At 49.5% G+C, this 25,623-nt stretch overlaps 1 protein-coding gene across 2 annotated transcripts in view; it reads right to left on the bottom strand.

Annotated features, from left to right (window-relative positions):
* GGA2 (golgi associated, gamma adaptin ear containing, ARF binding protein 2) overlaps positions 1–20,152 on the bottom strand; it is a 37,217-nt gene extending 17,065 nt beyond the window's left edge. For both annotated transcript variants that reach the window (XR_004961653.1, XM_036279169.1), the window contains exons 1-9: positions 20,032–20,152; positions 11,346–11,430; positions 10,572–10,647; positions 9,628–9,726; positions 7,667–7,790; positions 6,598–6,701; positions 4,821–4,901; positions 4,139–4,276; positions 1,087–1,168 (exon numbers count right to left, since the gene is read on the bottom strand). Coding sequence is in view for 1 of the 2 variants with exons in the window: in XM_036279169.1 (XP_036135062.1) it covers positions 1,087–1,168; positions 4,139–4,276; positions 4,821–4,901; positions 6,598–6,701; positions 7,667–7,790; positions 9,628–9,726; positions 10,572–10,647; positions 11,346–11,430; positions 20,032–20,125 (883 nt within the window). In the remaining variant the exon portion in view is untranslated. The remainder of the gene's footprint in view (positions 1–1,086; positions 1,169–4,138; positions 4,277–4,820; positions 4,902–6,597; positions 6,702–7,666; positions 7,791–9,627; positions 9,727–10,571; positions 10,648–11,345; positions 11,431–20,031) is intronic.
* Between the last annotated feature and the right edge of the window lie 5,471 nt (positions 20,153–25,623).

Below are 25,623 nucleotides of genomic sequence, written 5' to 3'. Positions count from 1 at the left end.
CAACAAAAAATGTTTTTTTCACCCTGGCCACTTAGGCTCAGCGGTTAGAGCATCGGCCTATGCGCCAAAAAGTCCCGGGTTCGATTCCGGCCAAGGGCACATACCTCGGCTGCGGTTCCTCCCTGGCCCTGTTGGGGTCAAGCGGGTGACAACCAGTCGAGGTGTCTCTCTCACGTCAATGTTTCTCTCTCTCTCTCTCTCTTTCCTTCCCTCCCTCCCATTCTATCTGAAAATCAATGGAAAATATCCTCAGGTGAGAATTAAGAAATAAGTAAAACAAAATGTTTTAATATCTGCATTCAGGTATTAAAATTCTCCCCTCTCCTGCCCTTGGCTGTGTGGCTCAGTGGTTGAAACACCATCCCATACAACAAAAGTTGTAGTTTTGATCCCGTCACGGTGCATATGGGAAGGCAACAGATTGATGTTTCTCTCTCACATCAATGTTTTCTCTCTCTTTCCCTCTCCCCCTTCTCTCTCTAAAATCAATAAGCATGGTCCAGCTGGTATAGCTCAGTGGCTGAGAGTCGACCCTGCACCAAGAGGTCACTGGTTTGATACCCACTCAGGGCACATGTCCAGGCTGTGGGCCCAATCCTCAGTGGGGGGCATGCAGGAGGCAGCTAATCAATGTTCCCTCTCATCAATGTTTCTATCTCTCTGTCTGTCCCACTCACTTCCTCTCTAAAATCAATAAATGAAAAAAATAAAATTCTCTGCCCAGCCCCTGAAGGCACTCAGGTTGGGGAACCTACAAGATGACCACTCGTGGCCATTGCTGGGCCTCTGTGGGACCTCCAGCCTTTCTTCAGGCCAACAACAATATCTTCTTTCTTCTCTCACTTTCAAACCCAGTCTACATGGTACATTTCCTCCCCCTTCTATGCTTTCAGACCAGTTGCTGATTTCTTGCTCAGGTTAGATTCTTCTAGAAATCAGTTAACAGGCCCTGCCCTTCCTGAGCCCATCACCATAACCCTAAAGTCCGTTCTGCCTTGTCCCTGGCGCCACAGAGGCACAACAGGAAGGTGCATGCCTGCTTTGCACCTGGGCTGCCACCTGTGCCGAGAGAAAGAGAACCATTACCTAGTGCATCGTCGTCGTCAATGGTGTCACTTGCCAGCCGGAACAGGGTGGGCCGCAGCTTCTCACACCTCTCGTACACAACCTGGGACACAGAGCTCAGCTCACCACATACCCAGGACCCGTGGCAAGCGCGGGGAACTGTGAGCACGCAGCAGCGTCTGGGCCTCAGTTCTCCTCAATCAGCCCAAAATTCATGACTGCAGGTTTGAAGTAACATGGTAATTACAATTTCAGAAACAGTTTGGGCTACAATTGTATGGGAATTTTTGAACATACTAGTTATAAAGGTAACAAGACTTGCCCTGGTTAGCGCGTCAGCCCGCACAGCGAATGGTCATGGGTTTGATTCCCAGTCAAGGGCACATATCTGGGTTGCAGGGAGGGCGCATGCGGGAGGCAACCAATCAATGTCATTTCTCTCACTGTTTCGCACGTTGATGTTTCTTTCTCCCTCTTTCTCTCTCCCCCACCCTCCGTCCCTCCCTTCCACTCTCTCAAAAAGGAGGTAAGAATTTAGCTCAACCCTAGCCAGAAAACTCAGCTGGTTCGAAACCCCAGTCAGGGCACAGGACAAGAAGCAACCAGTGAGCACTGACCACTTGGCTCAGTTGGCTGAGCACTGTTCAATGCACTGACAAAATGACCCCAGGTTCCATCATACCCTCATTCTAACACATCAGCATACCAAGCATCACACCTGGAAATGTAATGAACACCCTGGTGAGACCCTCCCTGGGACCTCCCCTCCCATCCCCACCCACAGAAGACAGACAAACCCCCAGGACAAAGAGCGCGGCCGCCGTCTTTGAGCGCGCCCACACCTTTCTCAGGGGTGCACAATGCTTTCTTTATCCGAAGCTCCAAGGGTCCCCATGAGACCTGCAACCAGGGAGCAGTGGGCAGCAGCAGCTCATCCTGCGCTCATCCCCAATCCTGTCTCCAAGGGCCCTTCTTTTGCCTCACTGTCCTAAGCTTTAATAAACTTACACTCTCGCCCTGGCCGGTTCGGCTCAGCGGTTAGAGCGTCGGCCTGCGGACCAGAGAGACCCGGGTTCAGTTCCCACTAAGGGCATGTACCTCAGTTGCAGTTTGTCCCTGGCCGCGGTTGGGGTCGTGTGGGTGGCAACCACTCGATGTGTCTCTCTCACATCAATGTTTCTCTCTCCCTCTTCCTCCCTCTCTCCCTCCCACTCTTTCTAAAGATAAATGCAAAAATGTCCTCAGGTGAGGATAAAAAAATAAATAAACTTACACTTTCACCTAGACTCATGTCTTGGAATTTTTCCTGCACAAGTCAAGAGCCTGGAGGTTGCCTGACGCTCAGAAGGCCCTGGACCTTACAGGGGCAGGACCAGCCCAGTAACACAACCTCACCATGGGAGAGCGGCTTTGGCGTGTCTGCCTGGCCCAAGCCCCCAAGCCTTCTGAGTGTAGTCCCCTCCAGCCACAGAGAAGCCCAGCACATTCTGCTCGGTAACTGCTCAATCCCAGTCACAGCTGTTTGACCCAGATAGATACATAAGCCACACTGGCCAAATAGATTTTTCTCTTAGGAAATTTAGTATTGGAAAAGACTAGTTTGTTTCTGCTAGTTTTGTGAAATATAAGGACAGGTAAACTGTGTGAAGGGTCTCTCCTATGCAGAGAAGCATAAGCCTGAATAGAGAAAAGACAGACGCAGCCTGCAGAGGGAGGCAGAGAGCAGAACTCCAGGGAGACTAGGAATGCCTGACTAGGACATCTCAGCCCCACTATCCCCTGTGGCATGACAGCAGGGGGTGCTGTGTCTTAAATAGAACACCAGACTAGCACCAGCAACAAAAGAAAAAAAGAGACAAATTGAACTTCAAAATTAAAAGCTTTTGCCCCTACCAGGCCGGTGTGGCTAAGTGGCTGAGCATGGAACAGGGCACAGGTTTGATTCCTGGTCAGGGCACATGCCTAGGTTGTGGGCCAAATCCCAGTGGAGGGCATGCAGGAGGTGGCAAATCAATGTTATCGCTCATCGATGTTTCTCTCTCCCCCTCTCCCTTCCTCTCTCTCTAAAATCAATAAAGAAAAAAAATTAAAAACAAAAAGCTTTTGCCCTGGCCAGTGTGGCTCAGTTGGTTGGGTGACATCCCATGCACCAAAAGGTTGCTGCCGGTTGGATTCCGAGTCAGGGCTCATGCCCAGGTTTCAGACTCCATCCCTGGCAGTCGATCTTTGTTTCACTCTCACATCCATGTTTCTCTCTCCTCCCCCTCGCTCTCTAAAAACCTATTTTTAAAAATCTTTAAAATAAAATTAAAACCTTTTTCTTCAAAAGACAGTCAAGATAATTAAAAGACAACCCATAGAGAGGGAGAAAATTATCTAATAAGAGACTTGCATCCAGGACCTATAAAGAATTGCTGATTGTGCCTTGGCTGGGTGGCTCAGTTAGTTGGGGCGTCAACTCTCCCCCACCCTTCTTCTCCCTAAAAAAAAAAAAAATCAATAAAAACACAGCCTCGGGTGAGAATTAAAAAAAAAAGAATCCTTCTTGCCCTGGCCAGTCTGGCTCAGTAGTTAGAGCATCAGCCCGCAGACAAGAGAGTCCCAGGTTCAGTTCCCACTAAGGGCACATACCTCAGTTGCAGTTTGTCCCTGGCCCCAGTTGGGGTCGTGTGGGTGGCAGCTGGTCGATGTGTCTCTCTCACATCGATGTTTCTCTCTCTCCCTCTCTCCTGCTCTATCTGAAGATAGATGCAAAAAATGTCCTCGAGTGAGGAAAAAATAAAATAAAATAAAGAATTCTTGACTGTGGCCCTGACCAGTTTGGCTCAGCGGTTGAGCATCGGCCTACGGACCAGAGAGTCCGGGTTCAGTTCTAGCTAGGGGCACGTACCACAAAGAAATACAAAAAACAAACAAACAAAAAATTCTTGAAGATGACCACTGTGCACAGATGGACACATGCCAACACCAGCAAATACACTAAATATGTGCAATGTCTGGTATGTGGGTAATGCTCACTTACTCCGGAAGTTCTCACTTCTTTATTTTACTTTGTGCGTGTAGAGGAGAGTACCTGCAGGGCCTCCTGGTCTGGCGGGGCCTGCCCCGGCCCGTGGTACCTGCTCAGCATCTCCTGCAGCACCTTCACGTGGCTCCGCACTTCCTCCACAGCGCTGACCCTCTTGGATACCTTCTCTGCTTTCTCCTGCTCCTTTGGGAGAAAGGAGAGGATGGCAGTGAGGGAGCAGAAGCCCTGGATAAAGCCTGCGCAGAGGGTGGGAAGGGGGCACTGCACTGGGGAGAGCTCAGGGAAGTCACTAAACACAGACTGGAGTTCTCCCTCAGTGGGTGAGGAAAGTCCTCAAAGCCCAGGACTCCTGGGGAAGACAATGCAGCTGGGGCCTGGCGATCCACTTTGCACCACCTGCCTTAACTCTGAAAAACAGATTCCCAAACCTGGACTCTGCCCACACATAACCTGTCACTGGGACGGAAGATGGCATCTGTGAAATGCTTGTGGCTCCTGGACTTAGGTACTTGGGAAGCACATAGCATGGTCCCTGCTTCCAGTCACCACGGCTGCCCTCAGGGAGCCATGGCTCTTCCCCAGCTCAGAACAGGGAGCCACGCCTCCCCAGACTCTTGTGCATGCATGTATGCGCACGCGCGCGCGCACACACACACACACACACACACACACACACAGTGCAGCCCCTGTCCAAGGCTGGTTCTGCAGAACACAGGGAAATGCCCACCTCCGTGACCAAACTCTTGATTAGCCGGTTGGCAGCCTGCAGATCCTCAGGGTGGCTGCTCTTCAGAAGCCGTGTCAGAAGCTGCAGGTGAACAAGAGCAGGTGACACTAACCCCTCGGTGTCAGATGGCCAGGGTATGGCATCAGCAGTGGAAGTGCTGACACTAACAGGAGCTCCAACAGTCACATGCATTATCTGAGCACATCTGAGCAATCACACAGGCACGTGAGGACCACCGCCATCTCTAGACCACTGGTGCAACGGGGCAAGGAGGTGGCGGAGGATATCCTCCAGGGGACATTCACAAAGTCCAGAGATACTCCAGTTGTCACAACTGGGGATGCTACTGGATCTAAGGGGTAGAGGCCAGGGATGCTGTCAACATCCTACACTGCACAGGAAAACTATCTTGCCCAAATGTCAACAGTGCCGAGTTGTTCTGGACCATGGACGCTACGATGAGACAGACCTTGGCAATCTTGCTCATGTTATTCCCAATGCCCAGCAGATAGCTTGGCACATAGGAGTCACTCAATCTTTATTGGATGAATGGAGGAAAAGATGAGGATATTGAGCCCTAGAGAGTGTACACAGCTGTCCCAAGGTGACTCACGCGTCTATCTTTTTCAGGAGCCCATGCCCTACCTCCTCCCTTGCTCCTTCCACCCTCTAACACTGTAAGAAACCAGCAGGAGAGGAGCTGAGAAACGCAGCCCCAAACCTAGCACAGCCTTGCTAGTCTGCCCCCAGGAATGCCATGGACAATCAGCATCTGATCCAAGGGAGAAAAGGCACAGATGGAATGAAAGGGGCAGGGAACAATAATAAAAACTAATCATAGTGGGGCACTAGCCATAGTTATAGAAATGTTAATCATCCTTGCTCTGTCCATCGTGATTGCTTTGTTCTGACTGAAGAAAGTCCATTCCAACCTGGCTGAGAGCTGTACACCCTGGGAGTTGACCTCAGGAATGCTGCCCATTCTTATCTGAGAACAAGGGAAAACTGCTCAACACCATGGAAACACTAACAACCTTGGAACCCTGGGGGGTGCACTGGAGACCACCCTTTGCAGCACCCAGTCCCCAGCAATTTTACCCACTGTTATTCCTTTCTGTCTACCTGCCCTTTCCCTCTGAGAGGCTATAGAGGGAGTTCAGAGCAGATTTTTCAGGGATGACCCGCTGCCCTCCCATACTTCGGGCAATACTGGAATAAATGCTCATTTATGATTCAACCTTGTCTCTGCTTAATTGGCTCAAGTAGTGACAGGCAGCCCGGACCCATCTGGTGTCATTTCAGGAAGGCAATGGGTACCACAGAGAGACACATATACAGCCTGGAGCTCTGCTGGCACAGCATGCACCAGGCCTGTGAGTGACCAAGACCAGGAACGACCCAAAGCACTGCCACCACTGAAGCTACAGGGTAGTTCCAGGTCTTGGCCTGGGTTTTGACCAACTTCCTTCTCCTGACCGATGTCCGAGGCTTCTGGGAGGCATTAGCAAAAGGAAAATGGGTGGGACCAGGCTTACTGGTACTAAAAGACCCAAGCCGATACACAAGGAATTACTTCCATATGACCGACCATCCACACCACAGAAAACACCCAGACCTTATGCTACCTCACTGGTAAAATCCAGCTCCAGGGAGAACTCACTAACCCCTTAGCACGTTCTCCCACACTTTGGTTCAGGGACATTTGAAGGGAGTCCCTACAAGAAGAGATCCGATCAGATTCCAGGTAGGCCTCCAAGGTCAGGGAAGAGCTCCTTACCTTTGACTTTTCTTCGTCAGCATCAAAGATGGAGCTCCTGGGCCAGGGAGAAGGTGGGGGCAAGATTTTATCCACAAGCAGTTTAGGGTCTTGCTTTATGATCCCTGAAACATTCAATTCAGGAAATGAAGGTCCCGGTAAGGGTCCCGCCGACTCCATCAGGACTCCACGCAGCCCTGGCTCCTGACGTCCAGAGGAAAGCAGTGCCAACAGCCTAGGGACACCCCAGGCACGACTGGCACCCTCCCTGCAGAGAACCCGGGAGCCAGCAGAGAGACATCAGAGCCCACTGAACAGGGAGAACCAGAGCCTATGGCCAGCAGTCCACATCAGGCTCTCTGCTATAAAGTGCTGATCACTGTATGCAGGTACACACCTGCCAGGGCCCAGAGAGCACAGCGGGACCCCTGACGTCCTGAAAACACTGAGTGTAAGTGCAGGGAAAACAGTCTGCCCTGAATCTAGTTCCTGTCTCTGCAGAGCCCACAGGAAAGGGAGATTCCCAGCCTCCACACAGGACACAGACAGCCACACACATTCACAGCTTTGCAAGAGAACACCGGCTCCCCTCCTCCAGGGGCATCTGTGTCTGTCTGTGTCTCTCCCTGACACCAGGGACACAGTGCCTGCCTAACACTGAGGCCTAGTCAGAGCAGAGACGACGCCTCCACCACTGAGTCAGAAGTAGTAACAGCCTACCTACTATCAGGAAGGCAAGAAGGTAGACCCTCTCTGAGGTACTGAGTAAGGAAGACCTCAAGCTAAGAGCGGAGCAGATACTGAGAAAAACCCCAGCAAATCAGCCCCACCCTAAACACAAGCTAACCATCGGAATCTGAAGTCTGGTGCAGTGAGGGTAACCACAGCAACAATCTCAAACCTAGCTAGCTCCTACCCACGAGGTTTGCCCATTGCCAGATACTGAAAATTACCTGTCTCAGTCGCCACTGTCCAATTTTCACCAAAAAAATCACAAAGCGCATGCGCGCGCACACACACACACACACACACACACACAGGAACAAGGACTATGAAAAAGGGAATGCAGCTCAAGTAAAGGAAGTCAGACCTTGCTTCTTCAGCATCTGGTAAGCATCTCGGATCTTAATGTCTTCTGGAAACCAGACTGTCCAACTAAAGAGTATTTCGATGACTCTTCCTTTAACTTTTTCTGTGGTCCAGGACCCTAGGTACTGAAAATAATCAGCAAAGAGAATTACAGAGCTGGAAGGGACTTCAGAGCACCAGCTGAAAGACGCTGCTGCGGCCCACAGCGAGAGCTGCCCCCTGCTGGCTGAGTGTTGAAGCACAGCAAAGTCAAATCAGTCCAGCAGGTGTGGTCAGTGGTTGAGCACTGACCCCTGCACCAAGAGGTGGCTGGTTGGATTCCCGGTCAGGACACATGCCCAGGTTGTGGGCCTGATCCCCTGCGGGGACATGCTGGAGGCAGCCAATTGATGTCATCTCTCATTGATGTTTCTAGCTCTCCCTCCCTCTCACTTCCTCTCTCTCTCAAATCAAGAAAGAAAAAAAAAGTCAAGTCACCTGGCACAAGAATCAATCTCCAAAACAGCCGAAGTTAAAACCCACCACATACTGGCCTAGGTTAGAACCACAGGGGACACTCACTTTTTTGACTGGGGCAAGTGTGGAGTAATAAAAGAATATGTTTGGTTTTTGTCTCAGTACAGAGTTCCAAAACTCCTTGGAATTTCCTGAGTGATAGGAATCTCGTTATTCGCAACAAGTGCCCTCAGCCCATACCTGAGTTTAGGCTAACCACTCAGGGTGGGCACTTAGTCTCAAGGGAGGGGCTGGCTGTGCCAGAAAGACCAACCATGAGATTAGAGGGTTGGAACTTTCAGCTTACAGGACCCCCGGTGGGGAAGAGGGGCTGGAGAGCGAGTTCAATCCCATGCCCAGTGATGTAATCAATCCTGCCGTATTAGACCTCCAGGGAAACACTCGGAAACAAGGTGCAGAGCTTCCTGAGTGAACCCGTGAATGTGCTGGGAGACTGGCGTGCTCAGACTGTAAGGAAAGGCACGCAAGCTGCGCTTCCCTCCCCCCAAGACCCCGGCCTATGTGTCTCTTGCATTTGTATCCTTTATAGTAAGTACAGTGCTTTCCTGTAGTGAAGTATGGAACCTTGTGGAAGTGGTCACGGGAAACCCCAAATCTGTAGTTGGTCAGGCAGAAGAGCAATGAGACTCACGGCTGATGTCTACACCAGGCGTTATCTAGGTCTGACTGAGTCCTGAACCTGGTCGGGTCTGCACTAACTCCGGGTAGTTAGTGTCAGAACTGAAAGAATTAAACTGCAGGACAGAGTTGGTATCAGAGGACTGTTGTTGGGAAACAGCAAGGAGAGGCTCCATCCATGTCAGTTACCCAAGAATGGCAGAGCCCAGACAGGAGCCAAGAGGACAAGTGCAAAGGACAAGGCAAGAAGTGACACGAAACTAAAAGCCACACTTGGCGTTTCCTGCTGTCTCTGTCAGAAAACCTGTGCTCCAAGCTCCTTTCTCTCCCCCTCTAGGCCACCCATCCATGCGGCCATTTTATTTATTTTTTTAAATATATTTTTATTGATTTTATAGAAGAAGAGAGAGGGAGAGAGAAACACCAACGTGAGAAAGAAACATTGATCAGTTGCCTTCCGGGATGTATCCTGACCTGAACCAAACTCGAAATCCAGGTATGTGCCCTGACCAGGAATCGAACTGGGGACCTCCTGGTGCATAGGTCGATGCTCAACCCGAGCCACACTGGCCAGGCCACAAGGCCACTTTTAAAGGGAGAATAATGTAAAGATACTAACAATGGAGGGTAGGGATCAGCAAGGTCATCCTGGACCCTGGAGAAGAAGGCCTTCCCCGCAGGGCCCCTCTCCCAGCTCCCTCACAGACCCGAGAGAGGCTGCAGGGTCTGTCCAGGAGCAGGCCTGCTTCGGGACACAGGACGGTGGCAGGTGTTCAAAGGCTGGGCCAAGTGCAGTACAGTACACAGGGCCAAGACCAGGGTACTCACCTTTGGGGACAACACTTTGATCAGCTCATTCAGGAAGCGGAATTTGGCCACCTCGCTGTGAAACTTCTCTCCACAGTGGTTCACACACGTCTCCAGCACCTGCACAGACACAGGACCCCCAGGAGAACGGGAAAAACAATGGCTCCAGGCTCTCCTCAAATCTGATGAGCACTTGCTGGAACCAGGGCTAGTGTTTACTTAGGACTACGAGGACACTGAAGTTTGGGAGAAAGGGTAACATTTTCAGATTTTTTTACAAGCGCCTTCTTGATCTTGCTGTATCTGACAGGTCTGTGGCTGGCAAACAATTCAGTGGGGTGTGTCCTCTGAGGTCACCCACCTTTAAAGGAGATCCTTTGAGCAGGTGAATCCCTCCCCCCAGAGGGGACATCTGGTATGGAAGGCCCATGGACTATATGCCACAGGTCCCCTGCTGGCACACAAGTGGGGCCTACACACATTTTCTTTGGTCCACACTACTGTTTAACATTTCACATTAGTCACCAACATCAAAAGATTCAGAGAATTCATATAAAAATCTGGACTTATGGTTTCTCTTAAAAACAGGAGTCCTAGCAACAATAGGCCCAAATGCACGCCTGGCAACACACAGCCAGCGGGTGCCACGCTGCAGCACCTCCACACCCAAGTGAGGGCTCTCCAGGACTGTGGTCCTCGCCCGGCACTCGCTCACTACATCCCCGGTCTGGTCCTGGAGGCACTTAACTTGCCAGCCTGGTCTGTAAAGAGCTAATGAAATAAAATCTTTCTTTCCTTCTCCCAAAGCAGACCTAGGATGGGCAACCAGAGCCCAGCCTCCCTGCGGCCTGCGTTTTCACAGCCAGTGAAGATGAACCCCTCAGGCTCCCCACCACACTGAAATGGGACTGGGGCCCAGCTCTCTGGCTCGGGGCAGGAGAGTTGCGGCTAAGGGCCAAACTCACCGTTAAGGCATGAAGAGCTTCTTTCTCTTGTGGAGACTGGATCTTGTGGGCCAGCAGCCAGGGCGCATGGGTCGGGCTAAGGGAACCAAAGACACCTGGGCTCTGGGCGGACAATCTGGCCACATGCACTCCATAAAGTGACCTCCCTCCCAGAAGCTCGGACCCCAAAGGTGGAATGTGACAGGCACACAGCCCATGCACAAGCCTCTGAAGGAGGCCAATCTCCACCTACCCTTCCTGCAACCACCGCTGTCCAGACACACCGCCCTCCCCCAAGCTCCCAGCCAAGCAGGCAGGCCCCGGCCCACAGGCATCCAGGTCGCGAGCAGCACAGACCCTGTTTGTTGCCTGATAAACACTAGAGTAGACAGTGCAATCACACTTTCTGCCCATTTCCAAATGCTGAATAGTCAGTACGCAGGTTAAACATTTGGATTCTTCAGTTCCTATCCAGACGCTTTAGAAACAGAATTAAACACAATGATCCTTTTCCTGTCTCTTCTAAAGAAACGTTACATTTAAATTACAGACAGCACACGGATCTCTTTCACATTGCTACCTTCTATCCATAACATCCAGGTCTTCTGAGTAAGAGTGTTTCATAATATTATTTAAAATTTTTAAAAATAATTGCCAGTTACAAACCGACTATTTGGGTTTTAAAAACAAAAACATGAATTTGCTATTTCTAAAAAAAAAAAAAACAGTCCCAAGACAGAATGGCACGCACTTAGTCTGAGGGGCCCCCAGGGCCCAGTAAGAAGGTCACCTTACCCACTGGGATCAGTGTTCACCTGGTCACAGAAATTCTGGATAGCTGACCAATCCTGTTCTGACATGCTTGGGTCTGTGGCTTTATCTGTCAAGTAAATAAAAGATGAAATTACAGGAAGTATAATAAAAAGAAACATACACCTATTCCCCCTAAAATAAACATAGCCAAGGGCCATGACATCACACCTTCATGGGATCAGACCCAGTAGGCGACAGGGCCATACCTGAACTGTCATCCCCGTGGGCAGAATGGCTGGCACATGACATGGCCGCAGTGGGTACTGGCTCACTGAATAAACGAGCACATTAGTGGACACGCTACAGCCCCGAAGGGGCTCCCCTTCCAGTGCAAGGGTCTGCCTACGCGGGCCTTCTTCACGCGCCTCATCAGGCAGGGCACCCCCACTGTGGCCCTGCAGTAAGGATGGGCAGCAGCCAGCACCCGGGAGGCTACTGCTAAGTTTCTTAGCTATACTTGGTCACCTCACCATCTCCTCAAAAGCAGCACCCCTAATTCTAAGCCTCGGCTTACTGAAATCTCCCTGACCGTCCTATGTAAGAAGCTCTCCATGTTGGCGGCCTGTTCAATCTGACCAGAGGACATCTCCCGGTCTCTGGCCCTCATACTTCGGTCCCTCTCAGCTACAGCACACATTCCCAGGACTCAGATCCAAGCGTACTAGGGCCCCCCCCAACACTCACCCTTGGATGAAACCTGAGGACATGAGCACCGAAGGGCAGCAGGGCACTGCCAGGGGCAGGAGACACGTGACGCAGGAGGGTAAGGTGTCTGACAGGGGACTACGGTCCACTGAGGGAGGGGGAAGGCCCGACCTCCCTGGAATACGGGCTTGTGTGTATCTTTCCTGGTGCTGGATGGAAGCAACTTCTCCTTCTGTTGCTACTGCCAAGAAAACCTGTCCAGCAGCCCAGGCAAGGATGCCCACCCACCCATCCCCAGACTGGGCCAGTTTACATTCTCTCACAAAGGAGTCGCTGCGACCATCTTCATAACGCTTCCCTCCACCCCACTGACCAGCCTGTCCAGGCCTCCAGCCTCTCCAATAAGTATCTTCCTGGTCCTGACAGAGAAGCGATTTCAAGGTCTGCAAACAGGCTAATTCTCAGGGTCAGGTTTCTGTTGTCTTCAGATGTTCAAGGACCACCTGAATTTCCATCTCCTCCCAAAACCTCCTTCCCTACTGTTCTAGCCCTACTGATTCTCCTCCCTTCTGATTACTCAACACTCAACAGCCAGCTAGAGTCTAACTTCTCCTGACTGCAGTCACATTCATGTCATGTGGAAGTCATGTGTCTCCCAAGCTCAACAGTGAGACTCAAAGTTCATGTAATCACCCGTCTTCCCACCCACAAACTCCACTCAAAGCGGACAAGGTGACAGAGGAAAGTGAAGGAATAGGGTTATCAATTTCCATATACCCCTCACTTTTCCCTCCTTAAAGCACCTCCCCACATTCCACTCTCAAAATCCTATCCAGCCCTGGCCAGTTTGGCTCAGCGGTTAGAGCGTCGGCCCGCAGACCAGAGAGACCTGGGTTCGGTTCCCGCTAAAGGCATGTACCTCGGTTGCAGTTTGTCCCAGGTCCCAATTGGGGTTGTATGGGTGGCAGCCAGTCGATGTGTCTCTTTCACATCAATGTTTCTCTCTCTCTATTCCTTCTTTTCTCCCTCTCCCGCTCTATCTGAAGATAAATGCAAAAATGTTCCTGAGTGAAGATGAGAAAATAAATAAATAAAAATCCCATCCACCCTCTGAGTCCCAATTCAAATGCCCTTCTTCACAGAGATGCCCTTGGTCTGTTTTCTCCCACCACAGAGACAGGCGCTGTCTCTTCCTCCTCCGAAGACCCACATTCTACCTGTCCCTTTTTATGACAGATCGCTAACTCCACCCCTGATCACATACATGTCCTTGGGCTCTCTGAGCCTGTTTCCTCAGCTATAGTCAGGAAAATAGTACCTTCCTCATGGGACAGGAATGAGATTTAAAGAAGCTAGTTTCTAAAGTGAGCAGCACAGTAACAAATATTAAGTAATCAACAAAGGATAGCTAATCTTATCATTTATTGTAATACACAGCCTCAGCCTTTCCCTTTAAAAATATGTACACATGCCTTACTACACCTATAGGTGTAAAATTCTTAAAGCCAGAAGCCATACATTCCCCACAGAGCTTAGCACAATGATTTACCCATAAGTACAAAATAAATTACTCATGAAATAAATATTTAAAGCAGTGATTCTCAGGAAATTCTGATTAAGGGGGTTGGAGGCATCCAAAATAATTCTACACCAGTTAAACTTCATGAGGTTTCAGTTCACTACAAGGTCAAGGTTGGCCAATCCACCTCTAGGGCATTTGGCACTCAGCATGTGATGGCCCTAAAGGCAGAGAACAGCAAGCAGGCCCCAGCTCCCTGGAAGATCCAGCCCTCCCCCGCCTCCCCCGCCTCCCCCACCTCCCCCGAGGCCAGGTACAAAGACTACCAACAGGCACCAGCTCTTTCAAAGAAGAAACTTCTGTGAGGCAAAGTCATGCTACAAAAACCTTTCCCTAGGCCAAGCAGCTGGAAAATCTACAAAGTGTGAGCATGCTTTTGTGTATCATAAGGACTCACTCAAGGCTTGTTACAATCCCAAATAACAGCAACAATAGTCACAGCTGTCTTCTTTTCTTTTTAATTTTTTTTTCCTTTATTGATTTTAGAGAGAGAGGAAGTGAGAGGGAGAGACAGAAACATGGATGAGCGAGAACATCAATTGGTGGCCTCCTGCATGCCCCCCACTGGGGATCGACCCACAACTTGGGGGTGTGTCCTGACCAGGAATCGAACCGGTGACCTTTTGGTGCATGAGTCGACACTCATACCACTGAGACACACCAGCCACACACAGCTGCCTTCTTAAAGAGCTTTCTGTGGACCAGACACCATGTTCAGTGTTTTCCAATCATGCCTTCCCTTAAATCCTCAGAATAGTTGAGGTTGGTCCTTTGGACAAAAAGGGGCTACATGCTACCCTGACAAGCTCAGGCTGGGCTGCATGGCGGTCTTGCAAACTCAGACCTACAGTAACCACAAAGGATGGTCTGAAATGAAAACTTCCTAACTAAAAGCAGTTTACGGCAGGTAGTCATGTACTAAGCAGGCATCTTCCCAGACAAAGGTCAAATTTTACCTTAACTAAGCCAGTCTATCATTTTTTTTGCATCTCTGATAACATATCTTTGGAATGTTAAAGTAATTTTCCTTTTTCCAGACCCCCTCAAAGCACAGGCACCACTCTGCGAACACCACAAATCCCCTCATTGGTACTGGGTTCATTGTTAACTGTTAACTATCCTGTACCTACCTATGTAAAAGATGTTTGTGCCCATCATTTTACTTGTCATCCAATCCCAGAGGTCCCTCCCAACCCCCTACTTTGCTTTCTCCTGAAAGGGTTAGTAATGTTTTAAAGGGTAAAGGTAAAAATTTGCAAAAGGCAGAAACTGTGGAAATTGTGTTGCTTGCATGATCTTGGCTCAGCCTTTTGTTGAATACAAAATAAGGCTTAACTGGATTGTCCGCAAGACCAGCCCTACTGCAAGGTGGACAATTGGCCACATAAAAGTACATCAGCAGAACTGCTGGAACTAAAAGGAGGGTATATAACAGACACCCCAACCCTGATTTGGGGCCGAACCCTTCTCAGCTCAGCCCACCTGCACTCAGGCTCATGCAATAAAGCCATTTTGCTCTACATTGGCCTTACGTTGTGGATGTGATCTCCCGCCACTCAGACCTTTTATCTCCCACCCCCCTAATCTAGCTCATGGATTTTATGTAACTCACTTGTGTCTTCTTTTGATTGTAATGTATAAAATAAAGTGCAAAACTGCTCTTCTCTGGAGCACTGCTGCAATCTGCTGAGAATTTGCTTCCTGGCAACTGTCGACCGTTTTGGATCAAATAAACTCACAAAAATTCTTCACAGGTTTGAATGTTTCTAACGTTGACAGTCCTATTCTCTCACCATTTTACAAGTGAAGAAACCTACCCAGCCACAAAGCTAGAAAACAACAGAAACAATAGTTCAGTTCCAGGTCTGCCTGACTCCAGGGCCCAAATGTTCCTCACAGCATAGTCCTCAGTTCCTTGATAAAAGTAGGACTTCTTTGGGAACTAGTTTCCTTGCCTTTCTTGCCACTAAGTTACAAGCTCCCTAAGGCAAGAAGATCCGTCTCATTCGCCTGCCAGCACCTAAAACAGTCATTGGCCCAGGTATTTACTAAGTGAATGAATGATTCATCTTCTGCTATGCAGTTTGGCCAGCTGGCTGGCCATCTCCTGACTCCGGAAGACAGCCATTCCAGTTCTGAAATAACTGGGTCTCCCACCATGTAATCCCAGCTACTTCTGAAGTCTGGAGCAGCTCCAAAAAACATGACCCCAGAAGAGAGCAGCTAGGTCTGACTGGGACAAAGCAACTGTGCAAATCGGCTGATGCCAATCGCCCCAAGGAATGGCCTGAGTGGGCATGGCCAGGGAGAAACTCACAGAACCCCTTCTCTGCTTCTCAGAACCATCACAGCCCCATCACTGCACTGAGAAGAGCTACCCCTGGCACCAAGGTGGTGTATTTAGCTGGCACTTGGGCAGGACAAATAACACCACTGCCATAGATTTGCTCAATAAAAGCAAGCTGTGTAGGCATTTCAAGTAGGCTACAGGGTGAGAGGTATTAAGAAAACTGCTGAGACCTCCAACTATGAGTGAAATGGCTCATCCTAGAGTGAGAATCAAAAGCAAAACCATCTCTCACCAGCGGTCACACAAATGCCAGGGACATGTCTCTGACCCACTATAGGGGAGTCCTGAAGCTGTGGGATAGCAGTCAACTCAAGAAACTGGGAATTCAATCCATCAACAGCACAGGGGACCCTTCTGCCGGAGGTGTGCACTGACTCCTCCAGTCCAGCAGTCAGTCAATAAGCATGTGCTGAAGGCCCAAGACCCACCACAGGGATATCCTGCACTGGGCTCCATGATAGAGAATGAGCTCAGCCCTGGAGAAGCTCTAGGAATATAAATAGATTGTAATCCAGGCACTCCTGATCCCCGAGGGAGGCACAGAAGTAGGGCTGGAAAAAAGACAGGACACACCACCTGGGAATGTGTCCTGCTGGAAGGGATTCACTGGGTACCCAACTTTAAGCTACTGCCTCCCTAGCCACACTACCAGGGCTAGCTAGAATCCGAGACCCAGAGGGCCCGGTTGCTTTTAATAGCACCAGACTGGCAACAACCTAAGATGCCCACTACCATGGGTTGGTTAGCCAAAGCATAGAGCACCCATACAATGGGGTGTCTGAGGCTTTTCATTACAAGGAATGCGGCAGTTACACATGCAGTCACGTGAAACACTGACCAAAATAATCCACGAAGGGGTAAAGCTCTAGAATGCACACAAGCTGCTGTGTGTATTTTTAACATGTGAGCTTCTGATAACAGCTCCTGTTTTTGGTAATCCTGTGAGTTAGTTTTCTGCCACTCACAACTAAAAAGACTAAGGATACTACATTACTATGTGCTAGGCACTACCCTAAGCGCTTCACATGTATTCATTCCTTTGATCCTTATGACCCTAAGAGGGACATGTTTTACTATATTCCCATCTTGGAAATACAGCTGCCTTGCTTGATGAGGCAAGGTCTGCCAGCAACCTTAGCTCAGCAGTCTTCAGACTCAACCCCAAGTGACCTTCTCCTCCATCCAGCCTAGACTCATAGTGCATTCCTTCAACACTGCTGTCATTGCCTTTTCAACCTCTTTACCCCCTTGTCCTTCCAGTGCTCCACCCCCCCCCCCCCAGCAAATCTGGTTTAACTATAGTTCACCTTCTCTGCTCCTACTGGGTAGGGGGGCAGGAGGGATCAAGTGATCCTGCCTCTCTCCCCCAAGGGACATCTGGGAATGGCTGGTAAGAGAAACAGAAAGGATTCCACTAAACAGCTGTAATGCACAGGACAGACCCCCACAACACAGAATTATAAGGCCCAAAACATCAACAGCACTGTCATTGAGAAACCTTGTTCCCAAGTGTCCAGGTGGGCTCCCCTCAGTTCCTCTTACCAAGCCATTCCCAGATGTCCCCAACATCCTCAAAAGAGCTTAGCCCCCAGCTCAGCCCCTAACACTCAGAGGGTAAGGGATTATAACTGACAAACTTATTTGCATATGCAATCATCTTTATCCCCCTCCCTAGACACTAAGAAAACAAACGGGGCCCTTCTCCTGTCACCCCTTGCTGCTCTAGCTCTGACCTTTAGCACCTTTAAGCCCTTCTCCAATGGTTTAAACATGGCACCTGGAATTCAGAAGGGATAGCTACTTCAAAGGAAAATAAAGTAGACAGAGGCTCAATGGTGCCTCTCTCCTTTTAAGACCTCCTTCACAGCCCAGTCCGTGCAGCTCAGTGATTGAGCATCGACCCATGCACCAAGAGGTCACCAGTTCGATTCCTGGTCAGGGCACATGCCCAGGTTGTGGGCTCAATCCCCAGCTGGGGGGCGTGCAGGAGGCAGCCATCAATCAATGTTCTTTCTCATCGATGTTTCTATATCTCTCTCCCTCTCTCTCTAAAATCAATAAAGAAAAAAAATTTTTTTTTTTTTTAAAAGGGTTGGTGACCAGAGGCTACACCTCCCCACAGGTTAATTCTGCCTGGCTGGCACTAGACAAACTTCATATTTCAGAGTAGTTGTCGGCTCTTATTTTTAAAAATGTTTCAGTTATTGATTTGAGAGAGAGAGGAAGGGACAGGGGACAGAGATAGAAAGAGAAGGAGAGAGGGAAAGAGGGGGGAAGGGAAGGAGTAGGGGAGAGAGAGGGAGACATCAACTTGTTCCACTTACTTATGCATTCAATAGTTGATTCTTGTATGTGCCCTGACCAGGAATCAGACCTGCAACCTTGGACAATGCTCCAACCAACTGAGCTATCCGACCAGAGCATAGTTGTCAGTTTTTAAGAACTAAAAAGAGCCCTGGCCGGTTTGCCTCAGCAGTTAGAGGGTTGGCCCACGGACCAGAGAGTCCTGGGTTCAGTTCGCACTAAGGAAACCGGATGCAGTTTGTCCTCAGCCCTGGTTGGGGACCAGTTAATGTGTCTCTCTCACACAGATATTTCTCTCTCTCTCTCTCTTCGCCCCCCGCCTCCTGCTCTACCTGAAGATGAATGCAAGAGGGTCCTCAGGTGAGGATTAAAAAAAAAAGAACCGAAAAGACCAGGCCAGTTTGGCTCAGCAGTTAGAGGGCCAGCCCACGGACGGTAGAGTCTCGGGTTTGATTTCTGGTCTAGGGCAGTACTTCAGTTGCAGATTCAATCCCAGGCCTCAGTCGGGGTCATGAGGGAGGCAACTAAGCAATGTTGATGTCTGTCTCTGTCTCTCTCAGTCCCTTCCACTCTATCTAAAAAACTCGATGGAGCCTGGCAGACGTGGCTCAGTGGATTGAGCATCCTCCAGTGGACTGAGAGGTCTTGGTTTGATTCCTGGTAAGGGCACATGCCCAGGTTGCAGGCTCAGTCCCTAGTAGGGGGTGTGCAGGAGGCAGGCGATAGATGTTTCGCTTCCTCCCTCTCCCTTTCTCTCTAAAAGATGCTTTCAACAGGTGTCCTTGATCACAGATTCTTTGGCTGAAATTCCAACACCCCTCCCCCCACATCACGGAATAAATTTTGAACTCTTTTGTGCAGCATAGGAGCCCCTTGAAGAACTTGCTCCAACTAGCAGGTGCAGCCTCTTTTCCAGACTCTTAGCTTTGCACCCATAAGTACTGACCTATTCTTTCCCAGAATGTTCCAGCCTCCTGTCCCCCAGCTTTTGCACAGGTAGTTCCCTGGCTGAAAAGTACTTATCTCCACTGTCCAATCAAATGCTATGTACCCTGAGGCAGTCTCCAGAAACACAAACCAACTCCTACTACCGCACGTTAAACAAACGCCTCCCTCTGCCAATTATAAACAAGGTGCTGTTAAAGGGTTGGATCCACCAAAACCCGTCTTTGTGAGCAAGGCATGGTGGACGAGGGCCCTGGGCAGCTGTGCCCAGCACCTAGCAGAGCCCAACACAAGGAGCACATTCCTCACCCTCTCTGACCCAACTTCTCGGTAACCTGGTGGCAGTGACGCCCCTGCCGAAGTCTGGTGTCCAGCCCACCGGAGGCCACACCACACACACGCAGTCCGGCCACTGAACACGCGCACACAGGAAAGAGAACCGCCCTGGCTTGAGAGACGGCGGCAGAGACCCTTCCCCGCTCCCAAGCGCGCAGGAAGCTGCGCATCTTGCACGGCTGAGTCTCCTGGAGCCTAATGGTCCCCATCTCTAAGACGGGGTGAACGATGGAGCCGTCTCTGGGGAGCTTCGTGAGGACTAACAACCGTTAAAATCGGCTCTTGGCACAGTGCTCGGCACGAAAGAAAGGCGCAGACGTCAGGCGGGCCGCGAAGGTCTCGGCGCCGGGGCGCAGGGGCGGAGAGCGCGGCGCAGGCTCCGCCCGCAGCGCCGGCTCCGGCTGCCCAGCCCCCGCCCGGCCGGCCCGGCCTCCGAAGAAAGGCCAGGGAAGCGGGAAGCCAGGCCTCACGTGCGGCGCCGGGCCGCGTCGAGGGGCGGCCCTACTCACTGAGCCACAGCTCCAGCGCCGCCGCCGGCCCCGGGGGCCCCTCGGCCGCGTCGGTGCCCGCGGCCCGCGCCGCCGCCGCCGCCGCCGCCGCCATGGGACGCGCACCGCTGCAGAGGCCGCGGCCGCCCAGCGTCAGGCCGCCCGGCTGGCTCGCGGCAGATGCCGACGCGGCAGGCGCGGGCCGCACGTGACGGGGCGGGTCCTGAGCGGACACACCCACCCGCCCGGCCCCGCGTCGGCGCAGACGCCGGGCTGGGGCGCTGCCGCCCGGCGGCCCCCGGCTCGTAGTCCGCGTCCGGGCCGGTCAGCCGGCTTCGTGCGGCCCGCGCCCTCGGGCCCGTCGGAAGCCTGCCTGCCTGCCAGATAAAACACGGGACGCACGCGGTTGCATTTGAATTTCAGACAACGAATACTTCTTTTAGCACTTTAATTCAGGAGGGTTTTTCCTGAGCACCTGTGAGCGACTCGCCGGGCTCCCTCCTATTCTGCTTTATTTTCTCCATAGTGCATCACACTATCAACGTGCTAGATGTTTACTTATTTCGTTAGAGTATTCCCCCCCGCCCCCCCCAACACAAATAAAGTTATGGTTCTCATACATTATGAAATGTACACATGTTAAATATTTTAATTAAATACGGGAACCAATGTGTTATATGTTCAAAAGAGAAATCAGACAAAGGGGCAGATTTGTACAGAATAAAGGAATGTTGCAACAGATGTGAAAGTGGACACAAGCTTTTCCACCAGCAGTGAGGGTTGTTTATCCAGCGGACAGAATTAATTTGCATGTCACTAGGCAGGAATAAAACAATTCCTGGTTGTCGTTTACCTACAGCTAAGGAGTTGTGAGACAGCTCTGAGAGCCTGAAAGGCTAGAGAGGAATGGCATGCTGTGTAGACCATGAATAATTTTCCTTTAAGCACAAATTCTCTATACTTCATTTCCTGTTTCACCCCACTAATATAAGCAGGAACTTTGCTTTATACACTTCTCATTATCCCCAGTACCTAGAATGTGCCTAGCAAGCTAATGCCAATAAATATTTGCTGAATGGCCAAGTGAACTGTGGAAGGAATAACAGGCAGCTGTGGGCCCTGGCTGGTTTGACCCAGCCATGATCTCATCTAAGGACTGAAGAGTCAAGGGTTCGATTCCCGGTCAAGGTCAAGTACTTGGGTTGCAGGGTCATCCCCACCGGGGTTGGGCTGGTTCCAGAGGCAAACAATGGATGTGTCTCTCTGGCATAGTTGTTTTTCCATCTCTCTTTCTCTAAAAAATCAATGGAATAATATCCTCAAGTGAGGATAAACCAAAAACAAAAGTTAAAAAAAGAAGTAGCTATGGGACTTTAGGTCCCATCCCTCCTCCAGATAAGGACACACATTGGCTGTGCTATCTCAGCTCCAAAATAAGTCTAGCCACATACATCTCCATCTGACAGATTGCTACCCAAAGCACCCTTGTATATACAAATTATTATTGTGGACCAAAAAAGGAGCCATATACTAAACCTGACAAGCTCAGGGGAGGCCTGCATGGAGGCCTTACAAACTCAGAGAGCAAAAGTAACCACATAGAAAGGTCTGAAATTAAATCTTAACTAAAAGCAAGTCATGGCTGGTACTCATGCCCTAGGCTGGTATCTTCCTTGACAAAGGTCAATCTTTACCTTAACTGAGCCTGTCTGTTGTCTTTTTGCACCTAAAATAACATGCCTTTGGAATGTCAAGGTAAATTTTCTTGCTATCATGTTAATTATTGACTTTTAGCTACCCCAAACTCACAAATGTAAAAGAAGTATTTGTCTATTCCTTTTACTTTTTACTCAGTCCCAGAGATTTCCCCCACTTTTTCTCCAGCCACCCTAATCTATCCCAGTGAACTGCATATAATCCCCTTACACCTCCTCCTTTGTAGTGTATAAAATAAAGTGCGTAACTGCCATTCTCTGAGCATTATCTCAATCCATTGAGATTTTGCTTCCCCCCAATTATCTTCAGGTTAGCTCAAATAAACTAAAAAATTCTTACAAGTTTCGAGGTTTATGTTTACATTATGAAACCGCTGCTGAATAACATGCAGCTGAGCTACTTACTGTGTGCCAGGCTCTGGGCTAGACCTTTTACAGTCATCTCAGTAAACTTGAGCGGCTATAACAAAACACCATAGTCTGGGTGACTCAAAGGACATTTATTTCTCACAAGTCTTGAGGCTGGAATCCCAAGATCCATGCTGCAGGTGTGGTTCTGTGTAAGAACCCCCTTCTTGGTTTGCAGAGGATGGACTGCGTTCTTGCTGTGTGCTCCTCTGATGGAGGAAGACAGCTGGACTCTTCTTAGTAAGGGACCAATCTGGTCAGGTCATGAAGGGCACTCTCATGACCTCCTCTAAACATAATTATCTCCCAAAGTCCCCACCTCCAAATGGATTAGTTTCAACATATGAACTTTTAGAGGATACATTCAGTCGATAATCTTATTCACTAGGGGAAATTTTGTATTTCAATGAAAACTATGTATTGTCTATAGCACACCCTTCTGTTATCTGATTGTGGTTCTTTGGGAATTACTTTACATCCCTGAAAAGGTAGAGAATGGAATGCAATCAAAATCATTCGTCCAGCCCTGGCCAGTTTGGCTCAGCGGTTAGAACGTCGGCCTGCGGTCCAGAGAGACCCGGGTTCGGTTCCCGCTAAGGGCGCGTACTTCGGTTGCAGTTTGTCCCCGGCCCTAGTTGGTCGTGAGGGTGGCAGCCACTCGATGTGTCCCTTTCACATCGATGTTTCTCTCTCTCTCTCCTTCCTCTCTCTCCCTCCCACTCTATTTGTACAAAAAATGGAAAAATATCCTCAGGTGAGGATAAAAAAAAAATTTTTTAATAAAAAAAAAATCATTCGTCCAGTCCTGGCCAGTTTGGCTCAGCGGATAGAGCGTCAGCTTGTGGTCCAGAGAGACCCAGGTTCGGTTCCCGCTAAGGGCACGTACCTCGGTTGCAGTTTGTCCCCGGCCCTAGTTGGTCGTGAGGGTGGCAGCCACTCGATGTGTCCCTTTCACGTCAATGTTTCTCTCTCTCTCTCTCTTCCTCTCCCTCCCTCCCACTCTATCTGAACAAAAAATGGAAAAATGTCCTCGGGTGAGGATAAAAAAAAAAAAAAATCATTCATCTAAATCATGCAAATATGGACCCTTCAACATTTCATATAATACTAGGTTGGTGGTGATGAACTCCTTTAGCTTTTTCTTGTCTGGGAAGCTCTTCTATCAACAATTGACTCTACGTGATGAGGAATCTCAGCTTCCCCAAATGCAGCCCATAACACAGTTTATTAGGGATTCTTCTCCACCCGGTTGTCATCTCCATTTCTCAGGCGGCCTTTGGGAACACAACCTCCCACAACACACATCAATGAAAGTTTGAAAATTCCCCATGCACCATCCAAAAAAAAACCACAAAAAACAACTGACTCTACAAAAAAATGAACAGCCCTGGCCAGTTTGGCTCAGCGGTTGGAGCGTCGGCCTGCGGTACAGAGAGACCCGGGTTCAGTTCCCGCTAAGGGCACGTACCTCGGTTGACAGTTTGTCCCCGGCCCTGGTTGGTCATGCGGGTGGCAGCCACTCGATGTGTCCCTTTCACATCGATGTTTCTCTCTCTCTCTTCCTCTCTCTCCCTCCCGCTCTATCTGAACAAAAATGGAAAAATGTCCTCGGGTGAGGATAAATAAATAAATAAATAAATAAAAATAAAAATAACAAAAACAAAATGAACAAACAGAACAGAAACAGACTCATAGAGAACTTTTTGATAGTTGCCAGATGGGAGGACAGTTTGGAGAATGGGTGAAAATGGTGAAGGAATTAAGAAGTACAAATTGGCCCTGGCCAGTTTGGCTCAGCGGTTAGAGTGTCGGCCTGCGGTCCTGAATGACCCAGGTTCGGTTCCCGCTAAGGGCATGTACCTCGGTTGCAGTTTGTCCCCGGCCCTGGTTGGTCGTGCGGGTGGCAGCCACTCAATGTGTCCCTTTCACATCGGTGTTTCCCTCTCTCTCTCTTCCTCTCTCTCCCTCCCACTCTGTCTGTACAAAAGGTGTAAAAATGTCCTCGGGTGAGGATAAAATAAATAAATAAATAAAATAAGAAGTACAAATTGGGTCCTGGCCAGTTTGGCTCTGTGGTAGAGCGTTGGCCTGTGGACCAATGAGTCGCAGGTTCAATTTTGGTCAAGGGCACATACCTCGGTTGTGGTTCATCCCAGGCCCTGGTCAGGGTCTTGCGGGAGGCAACCAGTCGATGTGTCCCTCTCACATAGATGTTTCTCTCTCTCCCTTTCTCTCCCTCCCACTCTATCTGAAGATAAATACAAAAATTTCCTCAGGTGAAAATTTAAAAAAAAAAGAAGTACAAATTAGTTGTTAAACTGATGAATCTGGGGGGCGGGGTCATGGAAAGAAATAAACCAAAGAACTTGTATGCATATATGCATAACCGATGGACACAGACAACAGTGTGGGGAAGGCAAGAGGGGAGGAGGAGGAGGGGGTCAATGGGGAAAAAAAGGGGGACATCTGTAATACTTTTCAACAATAAAGATAATTTTTTTTTAAAAATTGAAGCCAGGGTTCACACAAGAATACACTCCATGTTTGTAATCTCCAGACATTCTAAGTTTATGTTCACAAAATAATGTACTTAACTTACATATATTATAGGTAGCTATATTCAAACTATAGGTGTGTTGTCATGACAGTATTCTCCCTAAAAATTAAATGTTCTTTGTTATACTGTTATAATGTATCAGCGAGATAACAGACGCACAGCCAAATTGTAAATGAGCGCTTTATTGTCACCGGCGGACTGCGGGGGACACAGTCTTCTCTCAGACCAACAGCCCCAATTCTTCTTGCTCATCCAATTTTGAAGATAGAAGCCCCATCCTCCTTTCTCTCCCCCTCCCTCCGAGGACCGTTATAGTAGTGGGCATTGTAACATTTCCCGACTCTTAGTTAATATAAGTTGGAAAAAAGTTTGTGTTGTTTGGAACTCTGGGTTGACCCCTAGGGAGGGCCCCTCGGGCAAGTGTTCTTCCGTAGCTACTTCCTGCTGTTCTCCCTCTGGGTTGCTCCTCCTGGGGGTCACCCTGGGGTAGTGGGGTGTAAGTTTGGAGTAGAAGTTGGTGGTGGGCGATCCTGGCCAGCTCGGTCACCCGTGCATATAGAAATTTCAGAAAACATGGGAGAAGCAGTAAGAGGAGAGAAATTACTATTAGTGGAGTTATAAGTGGGAGCAGGATGTTAAAGAGGGGGTTTGACCACCATTGGCTTAGTGGTGATGCTTCCTCCGGCCTGTGATTGCGGAGCCTCTCCTGGAGTTTTTGGAGAGAGTTAATATTTTCCTCTACTATACCTGATTTGTTGATATAGTAGCAGCATTTTTCTTGGAGGAAAAGGCAGGTACCTCCTTTCTCAGTGGTGAGAAGGTCCAGGGCCGGCGGTTTTGAAGGGCGACTTCTGCTGGGAGGTGAGTTGTCGTTGTAGGGAGGCTAGAGAGGCTGCTGAGTTCTCGAAACCTCTTTCTAAATCGCCTGGATTT

Source organism: Molossus molossus, unplaced genomic scaffold (assembly GCF_014108415.1).
Source record: "Molossus molossus isolate mMolMol1 unplaced genomic scaffold, mMolMol1.p scaffold_m16_p_3, whole genome shotgun sequence".
NCBI lineage: Eukaryota > Metazoa > Chordata > Mammalia > Chiroptera > Molossidae > Molossus > Molossus molossus.
This window is presented reverse-complemented; position numbering and strand designations above follow the sequence as displayed.